General features: G+C 45.5%; 1 protein-coding gene across 8 annotated transcripts in view; it reads right to left on the reverse strand.

Annotated features, from left to right (window-relative positions):
* Positions 1-23,410, reverse strand: part of LRRC49 (leucine rich repeat containing 49) — a 177,831-nt gene that overhangs the window by 120,118 nt on the left and 34,303 nt on the right. For all 8 annotated transcript variants that reach the window (XR_016217666.1, XM_051835678.3, XM_017338044.4 and 5 more), the window contains one exon: positions 1,961-2,022. Coding sequence is in view for 6 of the 8 variants with exons in the window: in XM_017338044.4 (XP_017193533.2) it covers positions 1,961-2,022 (62 nt within the window). In the remaining 2 variants the exon portion in view is untranslated. The remainder of the gene's footprint in view (positions 1-1,960; positions 2,023-23,410) is intronic.

Raw genomic sequence — 23,410 nt, forward strand, 5'->3', positions numbered from 1 at the left:
ACAGAACAAAAAAACTTCTGTGCCTCAAAAGCAGACCAGCTAGAAACAGCTAGAATATACGGGGCTGGGCCTATGCAGAAACAGACAGTGTGATCAATAAGAGAATCAATGTCTGGAAACTGCTGACTCACTTTTTTTCTCAGTGCCTTTATAAATCATGCCTTTAAAAGAAGATTATAAATAAAATAATTCCATTAATCATTATACAAATCCTTTTATTTCGCTGAATGGGCAAAACTCTTCCAGACTGGAAAGAAAATTTCCCAAGCACAAGCAACCAAACTCATTTCCCCACAGAGCCGGGAGTTTAGAAGCTCAGGTATCCTGGGCACCTGGGAACATCACAACCCCTAGACACGTACATTTACGTGTCTCTTTAAATTGTTCCCCATAAACAAGACAAGAAGCAAGGGAAGAGATCCTCCACAAGCTGAGGGAGTCTCAGGGTTTGCAGCAGCTGAAGCAGCTGCACGTGTTGTGAGAGACTGTCTTCTCTCAGGAGTCGCAACTGCCTGCAGCGCCAGCATCCCTAATGGGCACTGCTTTGAGTCCTGGCTGCTCCACTTCCAGTCCCGCTCCCTCTGCTAATGCATCTGGGAAAGCAGTAGCAGATGCCCAAGTGCTTGGGCCCCTGCACCCACGTGGGAGATCCAGAACAATCTCCTGGCTCCTGACTTTGGATCGGCCCAACTCTGGTGGTTGTGGCCATTCGGGGAGTGAACCAGTGGGTAGAAGCTCTCTCTCTCTAACACTCTCTCTCTCTCTCTCTCTCTCTCTCTGCAACTCTACCTTTCAAATAAAATAAATCTTTTAGAGAGAGAGAGAGAGAGTTGCAAGTGGCCCTGAGGGAGCAACGGCCTGCAGAAAGCTGGGTGCCCCTTCCACTGCCACAGAGAAGAGGCCTCCCCAACGAGGCAGACAGAAGCAAGAGCGCCACATTCAGTGGAGACCGAGACCGGAGACAGGAAACGTCTATCTGAAATCTCCAACATTATCCTCAGAAGAAGAACAAAAATAAAGATTAAAGATACTTTCTTTGAAGTACTGCCTCTATACAAAGCTCCCCACTTTGGATAAACTTGAGAAAAACACTATCTCTTAGAGACACAGTACAGGAGGAAGGGGTTAACACGTCAGTCTGATGGAGGAGGAAAGCGATGCAAACAGAAAATCCGCTAAGAACAAGGTGGTTTGTAATAATCAGAGGCACCGACCTGGTGTTCAGGAAAAGATATGCTCTAAATCCCTTTACACTTAACTTGTATCCTCTTATAAAAGCAGAATCAAAGACAAGCCTGAAGTCAAAGCAAACAAGTGAGGAGGCACAAGGCCCAGTCCAGACCGACGGCCGGAAGGAGAAGGGACAGTGTCCTTCAGCGTGAGTCACACTGCCGTCTCACCCAGAGCTAAGACCTCCTGCGCTCCCAGAGACGGCACTGCAGCACCAGGCTGGCGTACCTTGAACCCGTGGAAAGCAAGATTCAGTCTGCATCCCCTAACCCACCATCTCTCAGCAGCATGATCTAAGTAGGGTACAAGTGAGAAGGCAGCTACAGCCTGATCAGCAGGCAGCTCAGTGACAGACGCAGGCTGCTTTATCAAAACCGCTTAGTAGCCACGCAAATTCCAGACGAGTATTTATCAAAGAAATCTTAACTGAACTCACTAGTGGCAGTCAATGTCAAACAAAGGACAGCAAAATGCATGCTGCAACCTCCATGAGCACGTCTGACAAAAGAGACACCCTGCAGTGCAGTCAGATAGAAGCACAAGCAGCACTCACCTCATCATTCTGGCACTAGAGGCAACAATTTTCTACAAAGAACTTTGTCAGAGGACTGTCCTGTCGTTTTCCAATTGAAAATCTTCCAGGTCAGTAAAACTCTCCCCGGTATGCACCACCTCAGCTGAGAGCCGAGCAACCTTATTAATAAACGACAAGCGGGGACTTTGCACTCACCTGGATATATTGTTGAAGCTGAGGAACAGACGCTGGAGGCTGGGCAAATTATCCACATCTCTCTAGAAGGAAACAGAAAGCGGAATTCATCAGTGGAGGGGGAAAGCTGTTCGGAACGTCCTCGGGCTCGGCTGGTGAAGCCCGGTCACTTCTGTTTACTGCAACCTTGCCACACCACTGACTGCCGCCGGACGCCCAGCCCGGCGCTTCTCCACTGCAGACTGAACGGGAGGCTCCGCACAGCCGCAGCGCGAGCCGCACGCACGCACGCCCGGCAGGCGAGCAGGGAGGGAACAGAGACACGGTGCTGCTGCTCGCGGCATGCTCTCAGGAAGGGTGCCAGACGCCACTTCAGCGCTGCAGCCGGCACCACAGTTCCACCCACACTTGTTAAAAACCCCTTTCCAGGGGACACCACTCAAAACCTCCATGGTTTTCACATAATTAGCCTCCCAAATAAGAGAATTTCACAGCTATTTACCTCATTACTCTCAAACGCCGAGAAGTACACCACCAAGTAACAAATAAACCGATTCACTGGCAATGTCCCCCATAAACCTAAACACAGGCACTTCACGGAGGGCACGTAAGGACGATCTCCAAACTTAAACCAAACCCCTGTTACAGCTACACACGGCACCCCAAAGCACGCCGCTGCACTTAACCAGCAACCCTTAGCAAATTCAGAAATGTTTACACCAAAATGACTTAAAACATAACTGCAAAACATTGAGGGAGATGGCCTGGGGGCTGGGAGGCCCACGGCATCCTACAGACTGAGACAGGACAAGATTCTAGTCGCCCCAACTTGCAGTGTTCTGCTCTCAAAAGCCTTGAACACACACCACCTCTCTTAACATGCTTCTCATTGTTAGAGCATTTGTAACAACTCTCAGGGTGTGTGTGTTTTACACACTGCGGTGACCGACCTGCAAATCCCAGGAAAAGTTGTTCGACTGTTTCCACAGGTCATCCACTTCCTTTCTCTTTTTCTCTCCCCCAGACCGTTTCTGAACTACCATTTCCAACCTGCATCTTTAGGTGTCAGCAAACTTCTTGAACCATCTCTGCCAGCTGCTTCTCTCTGATGTCTGGAGAAACGAAGGGCTGGACCAGCGGCAGGGCTCGCTGTGCTCCAAGGCCCTGTTTTCCAAAATAAATGGCAGCTTTCTTCCCACGGAGCCTCTGGGAACCCGAGGTCCTGGGCACCTCTGCTCCCAAAATCTTCCTGAACTCTCCCTAGGAGATGACTGGGCGCAAGAACTGCTGCCCACAACCAACGGGGGAGACTCACAGGGAGCACCCTAGATCGCCTTTAAATCAAGTCATCTTCTAAAAACAATCCATCTGTGTCTTTAAATTCCAGCATACTACCTTCAGAGACTGTGGACACCTTTCAAGACATGGCTTTTGGTAATTAAAACATAAAGTCAAATAACGTCAGACTTATCATTTGTGAGAAATGTATCATAAAGTTTGATAAAATTATAATGCTTTGCATTGATCTACATTTAGGAAACAAAATGTTAGTGTAGGTCTTTATCATATTTTCAAAATCATTAACTGTCATTGCCTGATAGTTATAAAGAATATATAATAGGGGCCGGTGCTGTGGCGCAGCGGGTAAAGCTGCCAGCGGCAGTGCCAGCATCCCATATGGGCACCAGTTCAAGTCCCAGCTGCTCCACTTCTAATCCAACTCTCTGCTATGGCCTGGGAAAGCAGTGGAGGATGGCTCAAGTCCTTGGAAACCCGGAAGAAGATTCTGGCTCCTGGCTTCAGATTGGCTCAGATCTGGCCTTTGTAGCCATTTGGGAATGAATTAATGGATGGAAGTTCTCTCTCTCTCTCTCTCAGCCTCTCCTTCTCTCTCTGTGTTACTCTTTCAAATAAATAAATCTAAGTATATATAATATATAATAAATTATAAAACTAAAACCCTGAATTAACTACATATATCCCTGGAGCCACTTTTTTTTTTTTTTTTTTTTTTTGACAGGCAGAGTTAGACAGTGAGAGAGAGAGAGAGAGAGACAGAGACAGAGAGAAAGGTCTTCCTTTTGCCGTTGGTTCACCCCCCAAGTGGCCGCTACTGCGCCAATCCGAAGCCAGGAGCCAGGTGCTTCTCCTGGTCTCCCATGCGGGTGTAGGGCCCAAGGACCTGGGCCATCCTCCACTGCACTCCCAGGCCACAGCAGAGAGCTGGCCTGGAAGAGGAGCAACCGGGACAGAATCTGGCGCCCTGACCGGGACTAGAACCCGGGGTGCCGTTGCTGCAGGTGGAGGATTAGCCTATTGAGCCATGGTGCTGGCCGAGCCACTTTCTTAGATAGTCTTACCAGAACTTTGAAAGCAAAATAATTACCCATAATCATTTTTGTTGTCCCACAATAATTTTTCTAGCAATTCTGAGATATGCTCTCATAATGAAATCCTAGCATTACAACAGACAAAAAGAAAATATCATATTAATTATCTATGAATGAATTATTCACACAAAAAAAAAACTTGTGAAAAACTACTAGAAGATGGCTCCTCTAATGGACAGGGTAAACCAAGGATAGAAAATACCTAAAATCTAGGCTATGGTATTCTCCATCCAAGAGTGGCAAAGAGAAACCAAAGAGAAAAGGGGTTTGGCATGCGTTAAAAGCAGCAAAGAGAGACCCAGAAGCAGGGATGTCCCACTACTTGGTTTCTGGCCACCCACTTGTGGGAGACCCTGAAGGAGTTCCAAGCTCTTGGCTTGGGTCTGGCCCAACCTTGGCGCTTGCGGCCATTTGGGGGAATGAACCTGAGGATGGAAGATCTCTTTCGTCTCTGTCTCCCTCTCTCTCTCTCTCTCACTTGGCCTGTCAAACATATAAATAAATCTTCTAAAAAAGCAAGGGCAAGAGCAAGAAACCCAAGAATGGCTTAGGGAAAGCAGGCCAATGAGCGGCCAGACACAGAGGACAGAGAGCTCTCAGGAGGGACGTCAAACTATCTGATGTCTCTGCTCGCTGTACCTGTCCTGCTGTGGAGTGTGGGCATTAGTAAACAATAGTTAGAGAACCCATAATTAATAGGGAACATTAGATTACTACCATTCCCATTGGAAAACCTCACCTTGCTGTGTGCACCAACCTGAATCTGTTACACCATGCATTCATTCATTTTAATCAAGCCTGTGCATTAGAAGATCTGCCCTAAGCCAAAACCACCAAAAACCACAAAAATTAACAGCCTGCCTCTGCCCTTGAGACCACACCCAGGACGCTGTGGTGTGCCTGCCACCTGCCAGCTCAGCCTTCTGAGAGGCCCTTGGGTGGCATTCTGGAGCAGCAAGCATTCTCCAATCTAGTATGACACAATAATTTCTGGAATCACTGGGAAAGGAGACATGGAATCAGGCATAATGAAAGGAAGCCAAATCCTCAAGTCTTGGAGGAAAAGGCAATCCATTCACTTCACCACCTAGCATTAAACACTCCTAACACTTCTTTACTCCTTCTCAGGGTAGGGACACCGCTACCAAGCAGCCAGAATGTTAGCATCTAGGATGGGGCGCAGAAGGAACCGAGTCTCTGCATGGAGGGCAGTCACAGCTCGTCTGGCAGGCGTCTGCTGCCTGACTCCAGCACTGCACTTAACAAAGCATAAAGCTGAAGATCACACAGAATAGTTCTGAACATTTACAACCATAGGCTTCGAAAATACAAACCTTCAAAAATAGACAAAATGTACTACAACACTTTTGAGATTATAATTCTCTGTCTTTCAGAAGAACAACGAGTTGCCATCTGAGAAGCACGCTTATTCTACTGTGTGGACACTGTCTCCTGTCCCTCTGAACTTCAGCACAGAACTAAATGATTCAGCAATCTGACCGTGCGTGCAGCATCTAGTGCGAGAGCTATTTTTAGAGCAGCTTCCTGCAGAGGAAGAAGGAAGAAGGGAAGAGAAGAGCAAGGAGGCTTGGCAGGCACTAAGTAGGACAAAGATGGCTGTATATTACAATCACAGCTGCTTGCACTACGTGGCCCAGTCTGTCATCCAAAACATCAGAGTAAGAAAATATAGGGGAAATGCACTTTGAGAATCGGGAACATTATTAACACAGCACTAAAGAAGTTTGAAAACAAAAAAGTGCTCCTTTTTAATAAGAGCATCTACTGAATTAATTCCAAAATAACTGCCTGCCACAGCCATCACTTCAGGAGACAGACACGGAGCACAGGAAGGAGAGATGGGAGGAAGCCCCCTGGGAACAACCAGCCACACGGTAAACGGCGTGGGGTCGGCCCTGTGTGCTCACCGCCCGGTCCACGGAGACAGCAGTCGTCCACCGCAGCCCACCCTGCCCTGCTCATCTGATTTTCTTCCACTTCGCTATCACAATCACCACGAACATTTACAGGGAAACTAAAAGACAAGCATGCAGGCACTGGCCAAGGGCAGGCCCAGTCCTCGTGATCTGGGAGAGTCAGATTTAACAGCTACAAGGAAGAGAACAAAAGCCTCGATTTCATTATCAGAGGGCCCCCCTCCCTCAAATCTGTAGTTCAGATCTGCGTTACAAGCATTACCCAGGAATCCATGCCCCTAAAACGCCTCACAAAACTGTCTGGACTCCCACTTCACGGCACCCTGACCATCCCACACTACTAGCTGTAAAGAGAAAATCCCTCAAGTGAGAGTCAGCAGAAAGTCCAGACAATTAAACGTAAAATTGCAAAAATTGAATAAAATGTAGTAACTCGATAAAGATTATGGAAGCTATGTCTAAAACTGCCACAAGAATGAAAGAAATCAAAACATGAGAAAAATAAGGCACTAGAAACAAAGGACACTGGGCATTCATGCAGAGCTTCTAGAAACACAACATGACGGTCATTACGAAAACCTGTCAGTGGACTGAGAACCAGATTAGCTGAACCGAGGGGAAAGCTAAGGAATCTGAAGTGGGACCAGACAGCAAGGATGCAGAAATGCCACAGGGAGACTGGGAATGATAACGCTGTTCAGAGCACACAGAGTGAAGACCAGAAAGAAACGGTCCATACGATGCGTAGTGGGTGTCTGGGAAGCAGAAAGAGAAAAACCTTGAATTTCCCCATAGTCAATAAAGATACAAATCTGTAGATTCAAGAAACATGAATACTTAAGCATGCTAATAAAATTAGCATACTTTATCAAATACATCTTACAACAATTTTATGCAGGGCTTGGAGAAAATAAACTTATGATAATCTATCACTCTGAATTTTTACTTCATTACTGAAAAAGTGCTTTTAGATTTACTTAGCCATATTTTTTAACAAAATACTCTTACAAATACACAAAAAGTAAACTGGGCAAAATAAATGCGCTGACCATCTAGCCCATCTATAGGCACCATAAGACCGGGCTACTAGCGCACTTCCGCCCTCTCTGCAGGGACTACAGGGCTAGAGTGGTTGGCCAGCTGTGGTCTGGCACAGGGTAGACAAAAAGATGCAACAGATGAGCAGATCCAGAAAATGCTGCCCTCATTTTCACTTGACTTCAACAGAGATGCCCACTCAACTCAAAGGAGAAATCGAGGTCTTTTCAATGAAAGTGACGACTAAAGCAGATATCCATACAAGGGAAGATGAACCACGACTCCCTACCTCACAGCATATGAAGAGTTAAATAAAGGAGGATCAAGACCTAAATGGAAAAGAAAGCCGGCAAACCTCTGGAAGAAAACATAGAACACAGTCACAATATGGGATAGGCAACAATTTGTCAAACGGGAAGGACAAAAAGACACTAATGATAAAAGAAAACAATTTTACTTCACTAAAATTTAAAGCTTCTACATTTCAAAAACAGTTAGGAAAATACACTCAACAAAAGACATAATTCTAAAATATAAAAGGAGAACCATCTCCATTTTTAATGGACAATACAATTGAACTAATTCTTCATGAAGCATGAAAAGACACTCAAAAAGATGTTCAAGATCATTGATCATCAAGGAAATGCTAATTAAAACCACATTGAGAATCATAGAATTGTTCAATTATAAAGACTGACAATACCAAATGTTTCTAATAAATTGTGACATTATCTATCCTACAGCACAATAATAACCCTCCTACATATTGACCTAAGGGAAATGCAGACATATGCCCATCAAAAGTAGGTACATAAATAAAATACTGTAAGAATATCAATGCATCATAATAGTCCCAAGTTGGAAATAAAATAACTGTGAATAGAAAAATGACTAAGCAAATTGCTCTATGTTTCTAGAAGAGAAACAAGTCAACAATCTAAAAATACCTACTTGGGCAGGGGAAGCAGGTATTGTGGCACAGCAGGTTACGCTGCTGCTTGGGAGGCCCACATCCCACATCAGAGTGTGTGGTTTGAGTCCTGGCTGCTCTGTGCCTCAGAGTCAGCTTCTGCTAATGTGCCTGGGATGATGGACCACGTCCCTGGGATCCTGTCACCCATGTGGGAATCTAAATTGAGTTCCCATGGCCTTGGGTGAAGCCCCCGCTAGCCCTGGCTGTTGTGGGCATGTGAGGACTGAATAGCAGATGGAAGACGTGTGTCCATCTATCTGTCTCTCTCCCTCTTTCAAATATCTCAATAAATCTTTAAAAACAAAAATCGTACTGGAAGACAAGTGATTACACTCATGTTACACCACCACTTGGGACGCCTGCATCCCACATCCAAGAGACTGGGTTGAGTCAAGTCTGCACTCCAGATTCCAGCTTTCCACCAGCGAAGGACCTGGGACGAGACGGAAGTCAGAGAAACCGCGGACCGAGGGAAGGTATTGAGTGGAAGGAGGCACGAGAAAACCTTCTGGGGTGATAAAAACACTTTACAGCTAGATCTGGCAGGTAGTCCTGTGAAAGTAACATTAAAATAATTGAGGGAAGTAAGTGTTTATTTTTTAAAGATTGGTGTATTTGAAAGGCAGAGTTAGAGGAAAAAAAGAGACATCTTCCATCCGCTGGTTCACTCCCTAAATGGCTGCCACTGCTGGCGCTGGGCCAGGCCAAAGCCAGGAGCCAGGAACTCCATCCTGGTCTTCCACATGGGTTCAGGGACCCGAGCATTTGGGCCATGTCCCACTTCTTTCCCAGGTGCATTAGTAGGGAGCTGGATTAGAAGTGGAGCAGCCAGGACTCAAACCACCGCTCCAATACAGGATGCCAGAGTCACAGGCAGCGGCTTAACGGGCAGCTCCCTAACTCAGTGTGCCGCAACACTGGCTCCGAGGGAGGGAGGTTTTAGCAGGGTGGTTAAGGCATCTGCCGCCCACGTCAGAGTGGCGGCTTCAGTATCTGACTCTGGCTCCTCCAGCTTTCTGTCACTGTAGACCCTGGAGGCATGGGTGCTGGCTCGAGTGACTGGGCCCCTACCACCTGTGTGGGAGACCTGGAAGGAGTTTCTAGACCCTGGCCTTAGCCCCAGCCCAGACCTATCTGTTGCAGGCCTTTGGGGAGTGAACCAGGAGCTCTCTATTGATCCATCTTTATCTCTGCTTCTGAAAATAAAAATAATTTAAAAAATCTTTTACATGTTTATTTATCTGACAGAGAGGGGTTCCTGTCTGCTTCTTCACTCCCACAATGCCCACATGGCTGGGTCTGGGCCAGGCTGAAACTGGTCTTCCACATGGGTGGCAGGGACCCAAATACTTAGCCGTCACCTGCTGCCTCCCAGGGTGTGCATTAGCAGGAAGTGGGAATCGGACATGTAGCCGGGACTCAAACCTCGGTGCTCTAATGTGGAATATGGGTGTCCCAACTGGCATCTTTACTGCTCTGCCAATGCCTGTCCCTAAAAAGAATTTTTAAAAATCATCCAGTTGTACAGTTAGCATTGTGTATCTCTCTGTATCCAAATTATGGAGTAAAAGTCTTACATTTAGAGCAAAATGCTGAGTCACTTTTCAGCACGCGTGCTTTTAACACAATGCTGTCCTCTGTGCCATGAAGAACACTGACACAGCGTGGGATGCTCACATGCCATGTCAGAGTGGCTGCCTACCAGTTCCGAGTCCACTGCTAATTCCATCTTCCCACTGACGCAGTCCCTAGAGGCAGCAGGTGACGGATCAGGCATCTGGGACCTTGACATCCATGTGCGAGCCAGATCGGGTTCCAGGCCCTGGCTTTGGCCTGGTCCAATCCTGGCTGCTGCAGACATTTGGGGAGTGAACCAGCAGATGGAAAATCAATCAATCAATCTCTCTCTCTTTCTCTCCTTTTTCCAAAAATAATGAAAAGGAAAAGAAGGAAGAAGAGAAAGAGGAGAGAGAGGAGGGGGAGGGGAGAGGAGGGCAGCAAGGAGGAGGGACGAGGGGGAGGAGGAGGAGGAAGAGACTGAAGCTGCAACACCCTGAGAGTGTGTGTGCCCCAACACCGTCCGCAGGGTCTCCTCCTAAGCTACTGACCCCGCTCCGTGAGGCTTGATACTGCAAAGTACAGCAAGTACCAAGTATGAACTGTTAGCAGTCTCTTGTTACTCTGAAGTTTCTTCCATCTGTTCCACGGGGTTGATTCATTCTCTCCAGCCTTCAATTGCACTGCTTGGAACACGACGGCAAGCGCTCAGAACTGGCTCAATAACTAATTATAGTGCAAGGTTATCTTCCTTTTAAAGTTTTTATTGTTAATAAGCAAGAAGAGGTGGAACTGCAGTCACACTTCCAATGAAAAATATGTTTCACTAAATTAAATGTATGTCTTTTCGCTGTAGCAAAAAGAAAATGACCTAAATGAAAGATCTCTGTGAGTGAGATCCCAGTGGAAAGAACAGGGCATCAAAGAAGGAGGTGCCTTTCTCTGAAGGGAGGAGAGAACTTCCACTTTGACTATCACCTTGTCTAAATAAGATCGGAGTCGGCGAACTCAAAAGGCCTCCATAGCCTTGGAAACTCATGACAAGAGCCTAGGGTGATTACTGATGCCATAAAGTAGAGTGCCAGCCGGCGCCGCAGCTCAGTAGGCTAATCCTCCACCTTGCGGTGCCGGCACACTTCTAGTCCCGGTCGGGGCACTGGATTCTGTCCCGCTTGCCCCTCTTCCAGGCCAGCTCTCTGCTGTGGCCCGGGAGTGCAGTGGAGGATGGCCCAAGTGCTTGGGCCCTGCACCCCATGGGAGACCAGGAGAAGCACCTGGCTCCTGCCTTCGGATCAGCGCGGTGCGCCGGCCGCAGCGCACTGGCCACAGTGGCCATTGGAGGGTGAACCAATGGCAAAGGAAGACCTTTCTCTCTGTCTCTCTCTCTCACTGTCCACTCTGACTCTGCCTGTCCAAAAAAAAAAAACTAGAGTGTCAATTTGTTAAGTCAACAACAGGAGTCACTGTGCACTTACTCCTCATGTAGGATCTCTGTCCTTAATATGCTGTACATTGTGATTTAATGTTATAACTAGTACTCAAACAGTATTTTTCACTTTGTGTTTCTGTGTGGGTGCAAACTGTTGAAAGCTTTACTTAATATATGCTAAATTGATCTTTGTATATAAAGATAGTTGAAAATGAATCTTGATGTGAAGGGAAGGGGAGAGAGAGCGGGAGAGGGGAGGGTTGCGGGTGGGAGGGAAGTTATGGGGGAAACAGCCTTTGTAATCCATAAACTGTACTTTGGAAATTTATATTCATTAAATAAAAGTTTAAAAAAAAGAAAAAAAGTGTATGTCTTTTGGTTCTATTCCCATGCCTTTTTGCATACAGACCACTGTCTCATTTCACTGCCAAAACATGGTGTAATCTTTAAATACATTTTGAATTGTGATGAAACTCAAAACAAGTAGCCTCAACAATTGAAATGAAACACAAACAGAGATAACCAAGGTCTCATACATTCAGGCAGTAAAATTGCAGTAGCATGTCCAGCAGTGGTTTTAAGATGTCACAGATTATAACACACATCCAGATGTCAGAGTTGTTGAAATGTGGAAAAATATATGTCTCAAATTAGTGAAATAAGATAGTTCCACATCTAGACACATCATAGTAGATCTGAAAGACTTTTTGAAAAATCTTACAGGGGCCAGCACTGTGGCACACTGGATCAAGCTGCCACCTGCAGTGCTGACATCCAATGTGGACACCAGTTCTAGTCCTGGCTGCTCAACTTCCAATCCAGCCCCTTGCTAGTGTACCTGGGAAAGCAATATAGGATGACCCAAGTACTTGGGACCCTGCCGCCAACATGGGGAGACCCGGATGAAGCTCCTTGGCTTCAGCCTGGCCCAGTCCCAACGTGAGAATCGGGGAGTGAACTAGTGGAAGATCTCGTTCTCTCTCTCTCTCACTCCTTCTCCCTTTCTTTCTGTCTCTCCTTCTCTCTGTAACTCTACCTTTCAAATAAATAACAAATGAATCTTTTTAAAAAATTAATATCTTATAAGCTTAAAAGCAACTACGGGAAGGAAATAAAGACCCCTGAACTTAAGGAAAATGATAGAAGACATTTTAGTTTCAATAACAGAAGGCCAAAGACAAAAGAATATGATCTTCAAATATCTGGGGGGAAAACCTGTGAACCAAGTCAAACCATCAGTCATCAATGAAGGTAAAATAAACATTTTCCAACAACAACTGAAAAAAGAACTAGAGTGTTTATAGGCACCAATTTGTCAAGTTACTTTTTCCAAGTGCTATGTTTTGGAAGACGGCAAGATGGAGATGCTACAAGGAGTCTTGGACCTGTACAGGCCTACAGGGGGGTCCAGAAAAGCAACAGCGAAAAACAGCAGCAATTAACATGTCTAATGGTGGAAAGATAAAAAGAAATATTAGCAATAAAAACAGGTAAATTGGGAAGGGTTACTGGACCACATGATTCTAAGGTGATGATAAGAAAGAGTAGAAAAAACTTCATCAGCTTGACATAAGCCACAGGAGAAAGAAAGGGACAGGAAACCAGGAGGAGGAAGCTTAAAATAACCCCACAGTACCAAGTGTAAAGATATCAGTAAGCACAGTAGAGAGACAGACTAAGTCCCTGGTCAAAAGATAGGACTCATCAGACTGTGTGTTGAAAAAGCAACAATGTATTTTTTTTTTTTTTTTGACAGGCAGAGTGGACAGTGAGAGAAAGAGAGAGACAAAGAGAAAGGTCTTCCTTTTTCCATTGATTCACCGCTCAATGGCAGCTGCGGCCGGCATACCGCGCTGATCTGATGGCAGGAGCCAGGTGCTTCTCCTGGTCTCCCATGGGGTGCAGGGCCCAAGCACTTGGGCCATCCTCCACTGCACTCCCGGGCCACAGCACCGGTGCCCCGACCGGGACTAGAACCCGGGGTGCTGGCGCCGCAGGCGGAGGATTAGCCTAGTGAGCCACGGCGCTGGCCATGGAGCGACGCATTCTTCACAAGAGGCCTGCAGGCGCTGCACTGGCAAGCACATCTGCACTGGCAAGCACATCTGCACCGGCAAGCACATCTGCACTGGCAAGCACATCTGCGTTGCTTTGCAGCGTCCTACAGAGGTGCACGGCCTGAACCCAGTCCTGAGCAAACAGCACCCGACAGTCCCCAGTGGAGAGCTGCTTCACAGACCCACAGGCAAGGCTCTTCACAAACATCACACAACACGAGACAGACGTGGGGACTCTTCCACATTACAGAGGGCGGAGCACACAGGACGAACGCGGTGCACAATGTTCGATGGGACAAGTGGAAAACTCAGAATGGGATTTCTAGATGAGATGAACAGTATACCAATGGCAGTTTCTTGATATTGATATTGATAATGGGATCGTGGTTATATAGGAGAGTTCCCTGCTCTTCATAAATCACTAACATGGTAAAAGGGGGGCATCATATCTATAATTTAATTTTAAATGGATGACAGAAAATTATATACATACAAACTGACAGATATAAAGACAGGAAAAGAGAAAGTAACCCAGAGAGAGAGAAAGCAAATGCAACAAAACATTATCATTTAGGGAATCTGAGTGAAGGATTCTTTATGCTATCATTGTAACAGTTCTGAAAGGATGCCAAATAAAATTTCAACAGGGTTATTAACAAATAAAAAAGATATACCAGGAAAAATATCCAAAGAACGCTGGTATTAACATTAGATTAAGTAAACATTAAGGCAATATATATTAAGAGCATTCTGATACATCCCCAGTGTCTAGAATAGTACCTGACATAGACTCCATGCTCAAAAAACACTTGTTCAATGAAAAGGCTAGTAAGAGAGCTAACACACAACCAAGACAACATCTCAGTGTTAAACTCATTCACATGAAGAAACAGCTTCAAAATACTGACCACACATTAGACAAAAGTATTGACAGTGAATGCTGACAATAAATATGACTTTGGTGGAGAGAAAGCTGTGCCAAGATGGCCGCTGGCAAGCAAGCGACAGTTACTCAGGAATGGCTTCGAAACCCACCTGGCAACGGAACCTGCCTGGAGACAGGCTGTGATTGGTTAGGGCATAAACCGCCCCTTGACAGCCCTTGATTGGCTGCCTCAGCTATGTAAGCTGCTGTACCAACTGGAATAAACGAGTCTGTAGACGCTCGCCTCAAGCCTGCTTTCATCCAACTCCCTGCCTCTTGCCCCCACCACGCTCCTCCTCTCAGAACGAATCCACAGCAACATCTGACCACATACCAGGCAATAAAGCCAACCTCAACATACTTCAGAGAACCACTTACATAAACTCTACATACATTGACCACAATACAGTTAAATTAGAAAGAGATAGCAATGAAGAAACTAGAAAAGAATGAAGAAGAAATCCACACATTTTAAAATTAAAAAAACAGTTCTAAGTAACTCATAAATCAAAGTCATAATGGGATGCTGAGAATACTTAGGACTAAGTGACAATAAAAATACTAAATGTTAGGGCTGGTGCTGTGGCGCAGCAGGTTAAAGCCCTGGCTGTTGCGCCAGCATCCCATATGGGCGCCAGTTCTAGTCCCAGCTGTTCCACTTCTAATCCAGCTCTCTGCTATGCCCTGGGAGGGCAGTAGAAGGTGGCCCAAGTCCTTGGGCCCCCACACCCATGTGGGAGACCCGGAGGAAGCTCCTGGCTCCTGGCTCCAGATCAGCGCAACTCCAGCCGTTGCGGCCATCTGGGGAGTGAACCAGCAGATGGAAGACCTCTCTCTCAGTCTCTACCTCTCTCTGTAACTCTTTCAAATAAAATAAAATTTAAAAATTAAAAAAAAAAATAAACGTCAAGTTTTGTGGAAAACAGAAGTAGTTCTTAGTGTTGTGCCCAGATAAGTAGATCCCCAAGAAGCTATGAGCAACCCGATCACACCGAACTGCAACAGTAGGGTTTATTCGGGAGTACAAGCCATGACAGGGACCCCATCCAACCACCCGGCACAGCGGAGGAAGGAGTGAGGCCCCGGTCTTTGTTAGGGAGAGCTTTTAAAGGAAAAAAGGGCTACATCAGCAGGAAAAGAGTTTCACTTAGAAGGAAATTTATAGACTTAAGACTGAAAATTAATATATCTAATGCAAAACTTGAAAAAGAAAATAGATGAAACAAGAAAGAGCAAAACCATTAAAGTAGCATTTTTAAAAGGCCATAATGAGGTTCAACAAAACCAAAAGTGGGTTCTTTGAAACTACTAGTAAAATAAGCAACACTTATCAAGAAAAGAGAAAGCATAAATAAATTTTATTAGACAGGCCAAGGGGGAAAAACAGCAAAAACAAAAATGAAATTAGATGACAGAAAGCTATCAAAACAAATACATGAAGGCCGGCACTGTGGCTCACTTGGCTAATCCTCTGCCTGTGGCGCAGGAATCCCATATGGGCGCCGGATTCTGTCCCGGTTGTTCCTCTTCCAGTCCAGCTCTCTGCTGTGGCCCGGGAGGGCAGTGGAGGAAGGCCCAGGTGCTTGGGCCCTGCACCTGCGTGGGACACCAGGAAAAGCACCTGGCTCCTGGCTTTGGATCAGTGTAGCGCCGGCCATAGCACCCATTTGGGGAGTGAACCAACAGAAGGAAGACCTTTCTCTCTGTCTCTCTCTCTCACTGTCTAACTCTATCGAATAAAAATTAAAAAATTAAAAAAACAAAAAACACATATGTGATATTATTCCTGAATCAATAATTTTAAACTACCCATAATATTTTATGGATAGGTTCTACCAAACATTCAAGGAATACACCAGCTTTATCTCACATACTTTGAGATTTATATCAAACATGAAATCAAAATGGAGAGCTATAAAATACCAAAATATAAGCAAAATCCAACTTATTTTTGAGGTTAGTATAACATTGATACTAGGAAAGAATAATAAAAGGAAAAGAAATTTCAAGTCAATCTCATTTGTTATCACAAAAACAAATGTAGTAAATAAAATATTAGCAAAATAATCCAGGATTGTATGTGAAATATAGTCTAATATAAATGACTAAGAATGATGAAACAACTTACTATAAAACCTTACAAGATAATTTATAAATTTAATAGAGTAACCAAGAAAAGAAACTACGTGATCACTCTAGGATTGTAGAAAAACACTTCAGGGCTGGCACTGTGGTGTAATGGGTAAAGCCACCACCTGCAGTGCTGGCATCCCATATGGGTGCTGGTTCAAGACCTGGCTGCTCCACTTCCATTCCAGCTCTCTACTATGGCCTGGGAAAGCAGTAGAAGATGGCCCAAGTCCTTGGGGCCCTGCACCCGTATGGGAGACCCAGAAGAAGCTCCTGGCCCCTGGCTTTAGATTAGTGCAGCTTTCAGCCGTTGCAGCCATCTGGGGAGTGAAACAGCAGATGGAAGACCCCCCCCCCCCCCCCCCGTCTTTCAAATAAACAAATAGATCTTTTAAAAACAAAGAAAGAGGCCAGCGCCGCGGCTCAGTAGGCTAATCCTCCGCCTTGTGGCGCCGGCACACCGGGTTCTAGTCCTGGTTGCACCTCTTCCAGGCCAGCTCTCTGCTGTGGCCCGGGAGTGCAGTGGAGGATGGCCCAAGTGCTTGGGCCCTGCACCCCATGGGAGACCAGGAGAAGCACCTGGCTGCTGCCTTCGGATCAGCGCGATGCGCCGGCCATAGCGCACCGGCCGCCGCGGCCATTGGAGGGTGAACCAACGGCAAAAGGAAGACCTTTCTCTCTGTCTCTCTCTCTCACTGTTCACTCTGCCTGTCAAAAAAAAAATTAAAAAAAAAAAAAAAAAAAAAGAAAAGAAAAACACTTCATAAAGCCCAACAATCAAACAGAAGGCAGTTTGTTCAGGTGAAGGGCGCCCAGTGGGCACAGATTGTGACGCCTCCCCTTTAAAACCAGGAACAAAGCAGGCATGCCCACCCGTTGCCCTCAACAATTTTGTACAGGATGCTCTGCCCAGCTCAGTAAAATAAGAATACAACGGCCTTAGTGCGTTTGGGCTGCTAGACACAATACCATTCACTGGGGAAGTCGGAAACAAGAGGCCTGGCTCATAGTTCTCCAGGCTGGAGGGCCCCAGATCAAGGTGGCATCAGATTTGGTATCTAGCAGCGCCCTCCTCTGTGCTACCTCCTCCCACGGCAGGTGGGCAGAGGAGCGCCTGTGAGTCTCTCGTAGGAGGTCTCAGTCTCCTAATCACCTCCTGAAAGCCCCGCCTGGTTAGGTTTTAGGAATTTTAGAGGGATAGACACATTCAGACTAGGCCAAAAATATATAATGATTAGGACAAAAGAGAAACCCAGATAATCTACAGGCACAGGATTAGAATTAGGGGTTCAGAGCAAGGTTGTTAGATAAAAGATTAATAACCAAATCAACTGGAACAACATATACTAGCAAGAAATCATTTCTGACTAAAATGTTTACAACAGTAACAAAAAAGAATAAGATACCTAGGAAGAAAGCAAACAAAAAACATAAATTCTTATCTATGGGAAAAATATACAAATCAGTGAATGAGCTGGAAGACTAAATGTCATAAAAGCATCAATTGCCTTCAAAATCAGAACAATTCCAATCAAACAGACCAGTCAGGTTTTTCCTGCAAGGTCACATGCCATTTTAGATTATATAGAGAGAAACAAAGTACCAAAATGATTTAAATGAAAGAAATTCAGAGAGAAGGAAGGGAGGGGGAGAGAGTGGAGGAAGGGGCCGGGGTGTGGAGGGGAGGCCTTTCTCCTGGCTGTTAGGATGGGACAAGCACCCTCTGAAGACTTCTCACTCTGCCAGGTACACAGAGAGCCCAGACACAGAGCTACGCAGGTGGAAACTCAAGTTGCTAGATGGAGGGAGACACTGCCAAGTGGGGTGCCAAACACAAAGAGTTCCTTTTTCTATCTTTTAAACGTTGATTTTATTTCCTTGAAAGGCAGAAAAGAGAAAGACAGAGACCAAGTGTCTTCTGGTTCACTCCTCAAGCACCCACAACGCCGCAGCTGGAGGCTGAGAACTCAGCCTGGGTCTCCCACAGGGCAGCAGGGACCCAACCACCACCACCGGAGCCATCAGCTGTTGCCCCCAGGGCACGCAGCAGGAAGCTGGAATTAGGAGTGGAGCCGGGATTCAAAGTGAACGATTCCTAGCAATGTCCTAGCATTGTGCCAAATGACCATTCGAAGAGCATTCATGTTCTAATAAACGATGCTAGGACAATTATTATTATTATAGCAGGGGAAAATGTTATTAGCATCAGAGGACAAAATGAATTTCAATTTCACACCACAGGCAAAAATCAATTCAAAATAGATGAAACATGTAAATGCAAAAAACACTCTTAAAATGTTTGTTAGATGAGGTGGCCATTGTGGCACAGTGGGTTAAACTGCAACTTGGGATACCAGCATCTCATACTGGAGTGCCAGTTCAAGTCCCAGCTCCCCACTTTCAGTCCAGTGTCCTGCTAATGCACCTGGGAAGGCAGCAGATGGAGGCCCAAGTGCTTGGGTTCCTGCAACCACGTGGGAAAGTGGGATAAAGTTCCAGCCTCGGCTGTTGCTGGTATCTTCAGAGTGAACCAGTGAATGGAAGATCTCTCTCTGTCTCTTTCCTTCTGTCACTCTGCCTTTCAAATAAATAAATAAGTACATCTTTTAAAACATTTTGTTAGACAATATAGAAAAAATATCTATCTTCAGCCTGTAAGAACGGATTTTTTCAAACAAAATGCAGGAACAGTAAAGAGAATTGATCATTTCTATTAGTTTTCCTCCAAAGCAGAAACAAAATATTAAAAACTAGGGGGAAAACAGTTATTAAAATGGGCAAAGGGTAAGTCTATTAATAAGAGAGGCAATTTCGGGCTAGCGCCGTGGCTCACTTGGTTAATCCTCAGCCTGCGGCGCTGGCATCCCATATAGGCACCGGGTTCTGTCCCAGCTGCTCCTCTTCCAGTCCAGCTCTCTGCTGTGGCCCAGGAAGGCAGCAGAGGATGGCCCAAGTGCTTGGGTCCTGCACCTGCATGGGAGATCAGGAAGAAGCACCTGGCTCCTGGCTTTGGATCAGCGCAGCGCCGGCCATGGCGGCCATTTGGGGAGTGAACCAATGGAAGGAAGACCTTTTCTCTCTGTCTCTCTCTCACTGTCTATAACTCTACCTGTCAAATAAATAAATAAATAAAAGAGAGGCAATTTCAAGATCAAAAAAGATAAAAGGCATTCAATCTCACTGGAAAATTAAAACTAAAATTTCTATGCAACATAACTCCACTGTTAAAAGATAGGCAGAAGGGGCGGGTATTGTGGTGTAGCAGGTAAAGCCGCTGCCTGTGACACCAGCATCCATATGGTGCTGGTTCGTGTCCTGGCTGCTCCACTTCTGATCCACCTCCCTGCTAATGAGCCTGGGAAAGCAGCACAGAGATGGACCCCTATTACCCTTATGGGAGACCAGAAGACGTTCCTGGCTCCTGGCTTTGGCCTGATCCAGCGCTGGCCATTGCAACCATCTGGGGAGTAAACCAGGAATGGAAGATCTCTTATCTGTCTCCCTCTCTCTTTCTCTCTAACTCTTTCAAATAAATAATTTAAAAAAAAAAGGCAGAAATAAAAGGTCTAATGACAGTGTCAACAAAGATGTGATTTACAGGAGCCCTCAGGCAACACTGATGGACATGCAGTTTGGGGAAACCTGCCGTTGTCAGATGTGCGACTGACAGGCATGACCCTGCCCTGAGCGGTGCTCCTCCCACGTGTCCACCACAACACTGTCACTCAAGTGCAGGTGCAACCAATTTCTCACTGATCACAAAATCAGTTTGGTGGGTTGAGACTGATTTTTTTAACCAGTGTTACATAGAGTAGAACATACAGTAATACAGTAAGTAGGTATAGTTTCTTAAATTGCTTATTTTCATTATTTATACTGTACCCATATAAGTATATAACAATTTGATTTCAATGTAAACTTTACTTATTACTATAGACTATGACCAAAGGGTATGAAGTCACCATCCTTAGAGAAACTGTTACACATATGGATTAAAAAGTATGAAAATCTTATTGATGCTACTTATAATAACAAAAAATGATTATTAATGTATAAAAGAATGAATAATTACAATCACAATGTGGAATACATTATAATGAAAATTGATAAGTGAGAGCTACAAGTGTCTACAAGGATAAATCTCAAGACATAATGATAATAAAAATAACTGACAGAATAAAACCAGCTGACAGAAGACACATGCAGGGGCTGGCATTGTGGCACAGTGGGCTAAGCTGCCACTTTCAACTCTAGCATCCTATATCAGAGTGCTGGTTTGAGTCCCAGCTGCTCCACTTCTGATCCAGCACTCTGCCAATGAGCCTGAGAAAGCAGATGACGGCCCAAGTACTTGGGGCCCTGCCATCTACATGGGAAATTCAGATGGAGTTCCAAGCTCCTGGAGTCAGCCTGTCCCAGCCCCAGACACTGTGGCCATTGGAGAATGAGCCAGCAGATGGAAGAGCTGTGTCTGTCTGTTCTCTCCTTCTCCCTCTGTCTCTCTCTCCCTAATACTCTGCCTTTCAAATAAATAAATAAATTTTTATAAAAAAGAAGATATATGCAGTAGGATACCATTTAAAGAACATTTATAAGCATGCAAACAACTGCTACAGACTGTTTGGGAATGCACATATAGAGGAAAAATGGAAGCAGACGAGTATGGGACTAAACCCCTGCAACTTCAGAACCAGGTCACCTCTGCAAAGGACAGAGTGGATGAGCTCGGGGAAGAGTTACACAAGCGGTCTTGTGTATATCTGAAAGATCTTTATTTATTAAGTTGGTTGATAAATATATAAGTATCGGTAATATTACTTCCTATTCTCTCATGTTTCATATTTTAAAAAGGAAAGATATCATGCACACTGAAAAGATACTTGATTTGCAATTTCTAAGAAAAGGACTTGTGAATAAGCAAACAGTAATTCTGCATCACAGACGCCACAGGCTTCTGCTCAGGACGGGGAAGCAGGAGTGCATTTGTTTTCATCCCGAGATTCAATGCACGAAGCAATGAAAGTGCACTAAGGTGAGCAAATTCACGGAAACCCTGAGGACAAGAGGATTCCATTCACAGGCCAATATCTGGATGCGTCTCTGGAAGCTGGGAAGCTGATGAGATCTTCCTAAAGGTAGCCTGGGCGGAGAGGACCTCAGGCCAGGCAGCAGGAGACCCTGCTCAGCGGCACAGCCAGGATGGCGGCTCTCCCTGGCAGACAGCCCCTCACTCACCGCAGACCCTGACGGGGGCTACCCGTCACGACGAAGGGTCTGCTCGACAGCTGCTCCTGCACCCCAGCAAACCCACGCCACCTCATGTCTGCCGCACACGTAACAATCCACACGGCAGCCGGCAGAAGGAACCCTCTGCTAAAGCTTCCACAACTGGACTCTAAACAATACAGTACTTGTCATGGCAGGACACAGAGGTGGGAGCGCATTAAAAACTGCTATGGTAGAATCAGATGGGGAAAACGGACAGTAGTTCCCCCTGGTGCAGGCATGCACACACACACACACACACACAAATGAAGTCCTTCTACTCTCAAAACTAACGTCTCCCTTATTTTGGTAACTCCAGAGTGAGCCTGCCTTTTCCCTCCCACTCATCGTAAAGGGAAGTCTGCCAATATATGGGGATCAGAAAGAGCGGGAGAGACAGATTACCAGCCACCGAGGAAAATCAAAATCCAGACTGCACTCGGTACAGTGGTCCAGGCCTCGGAGCGAAGTCCACTCCCAATCCCAGCTGTCTGCTGTGCAGACCCTGAGAGGCAGCAGATAGCAGCCCACGCAGCTGGGCTCCTGCCACCATGTGGAGGCCTGGACTGAGTCCCCTCTCCCAGCTCTAGCCTGGCCCAGGCTCAGCAGTTGCAGGCATTTGGTGAGTGAACCAGTGGATGGGAGTTCTCTTGGTCTGTCTTCCTCCATCTCTATCTCTTTGCTTCTTAAATTCAAAAAAAAAAAAAAAAAAAAATTTTAAAGTAGTATAATAAATTACCTCGGAGAAAAGATAATGTAAAAAATGTACCCTCAGATCTAAATGTCTCTTAGGTCTTAAGAAAAGGATGCTTTGGAAAAACAAACAAGAGTTGGATGAAGTCTCTTCATTATCTTTATATGCATATTCACAATTACCTATAATTGATGTGCACTTCTCATGAAGCCTTTAGAAACTAACAAAGCTTTTTCTTTTTTTCTTTTTTTAAAGATTTATTTATTTATTTAAAAGTCAGAGTTATACAGAGAGAGAGGTAGAAGAGAGAGAGAGCGAGAGCGAGGTCTTCCATCCACTGGTTCACTCCCCAGTTAGCCACAATGGCCGGAGCTGCACCAATCTGAAGCCAGGAGCCACAAGCCTCCTCCAGGTCTCCCATGCAGGTGCAGAGGCCAAAGGACTTGGGCCATCCTCCACTGCCTTTCCAGGCCACAGCTGAGAGCTGGATGGGAAGTGTAGCAGCCGGGTCTCGAACTAGCGCCCAATGGGATGACATCATGGCAGGCAGTGGCTTAACCCACTAGGCCACAGCACCAGCCCCCACAGCTTCCTTTCTCATCCTGTGGTTACTGCTGCCCACGCCATGACAGCAATGATTAGGTGTAATATTCAAGGGAAATTCAGGAAGCAGCATCCTGAATATGTGTTATGCATTTTCCAAATGAAGTCAAAATATGGGCAGCAATATGCTGGAGCCCAGAGATTTCTGCTTCCCCACTGTGTCAAAGCTTTCTTGGATCGTACCAAACTCTGTCCTGACGACAGGATAAATCCTGACTGAGCAAACTCAAAACACAAGATTAACCCAGCCTGGATATCATTAAAAATAATTTAAAATAGTCCAATTCTCATATTTAAACCCAATCTGTGTAAGGCTAGACAGAATCTGGAAGTTCAGGAGTAAACCTACGCCTTGAAGAAGGTTCTGAAATTACCCTACACAAGCATTCCCTGGTTCAGCTTTTCTGGAAAATTTTCAAAAGGAAATCAATGGGTACAAGGAGGGCTGCAGAGAAGAAACCCTTTTAAAAAAA

The sequence above is a fragment of the Oryctolagus cuniculus genome, chromosome 12 (assembly GCF_051225735.1).
Source record: "Oryctolagus cuniculus isolate XC-2025 breed Fujian yellow rabbit chromosome 12, ASM5122573v1, whole genome shotgun sequence".
NCBI classification, from domain to species: Eukaryota; Metazoa; Chordata; class Mammalia; order Lagomorpha; family Leporidae; genus Oryctolagus; species Oryctolagus cuniculus.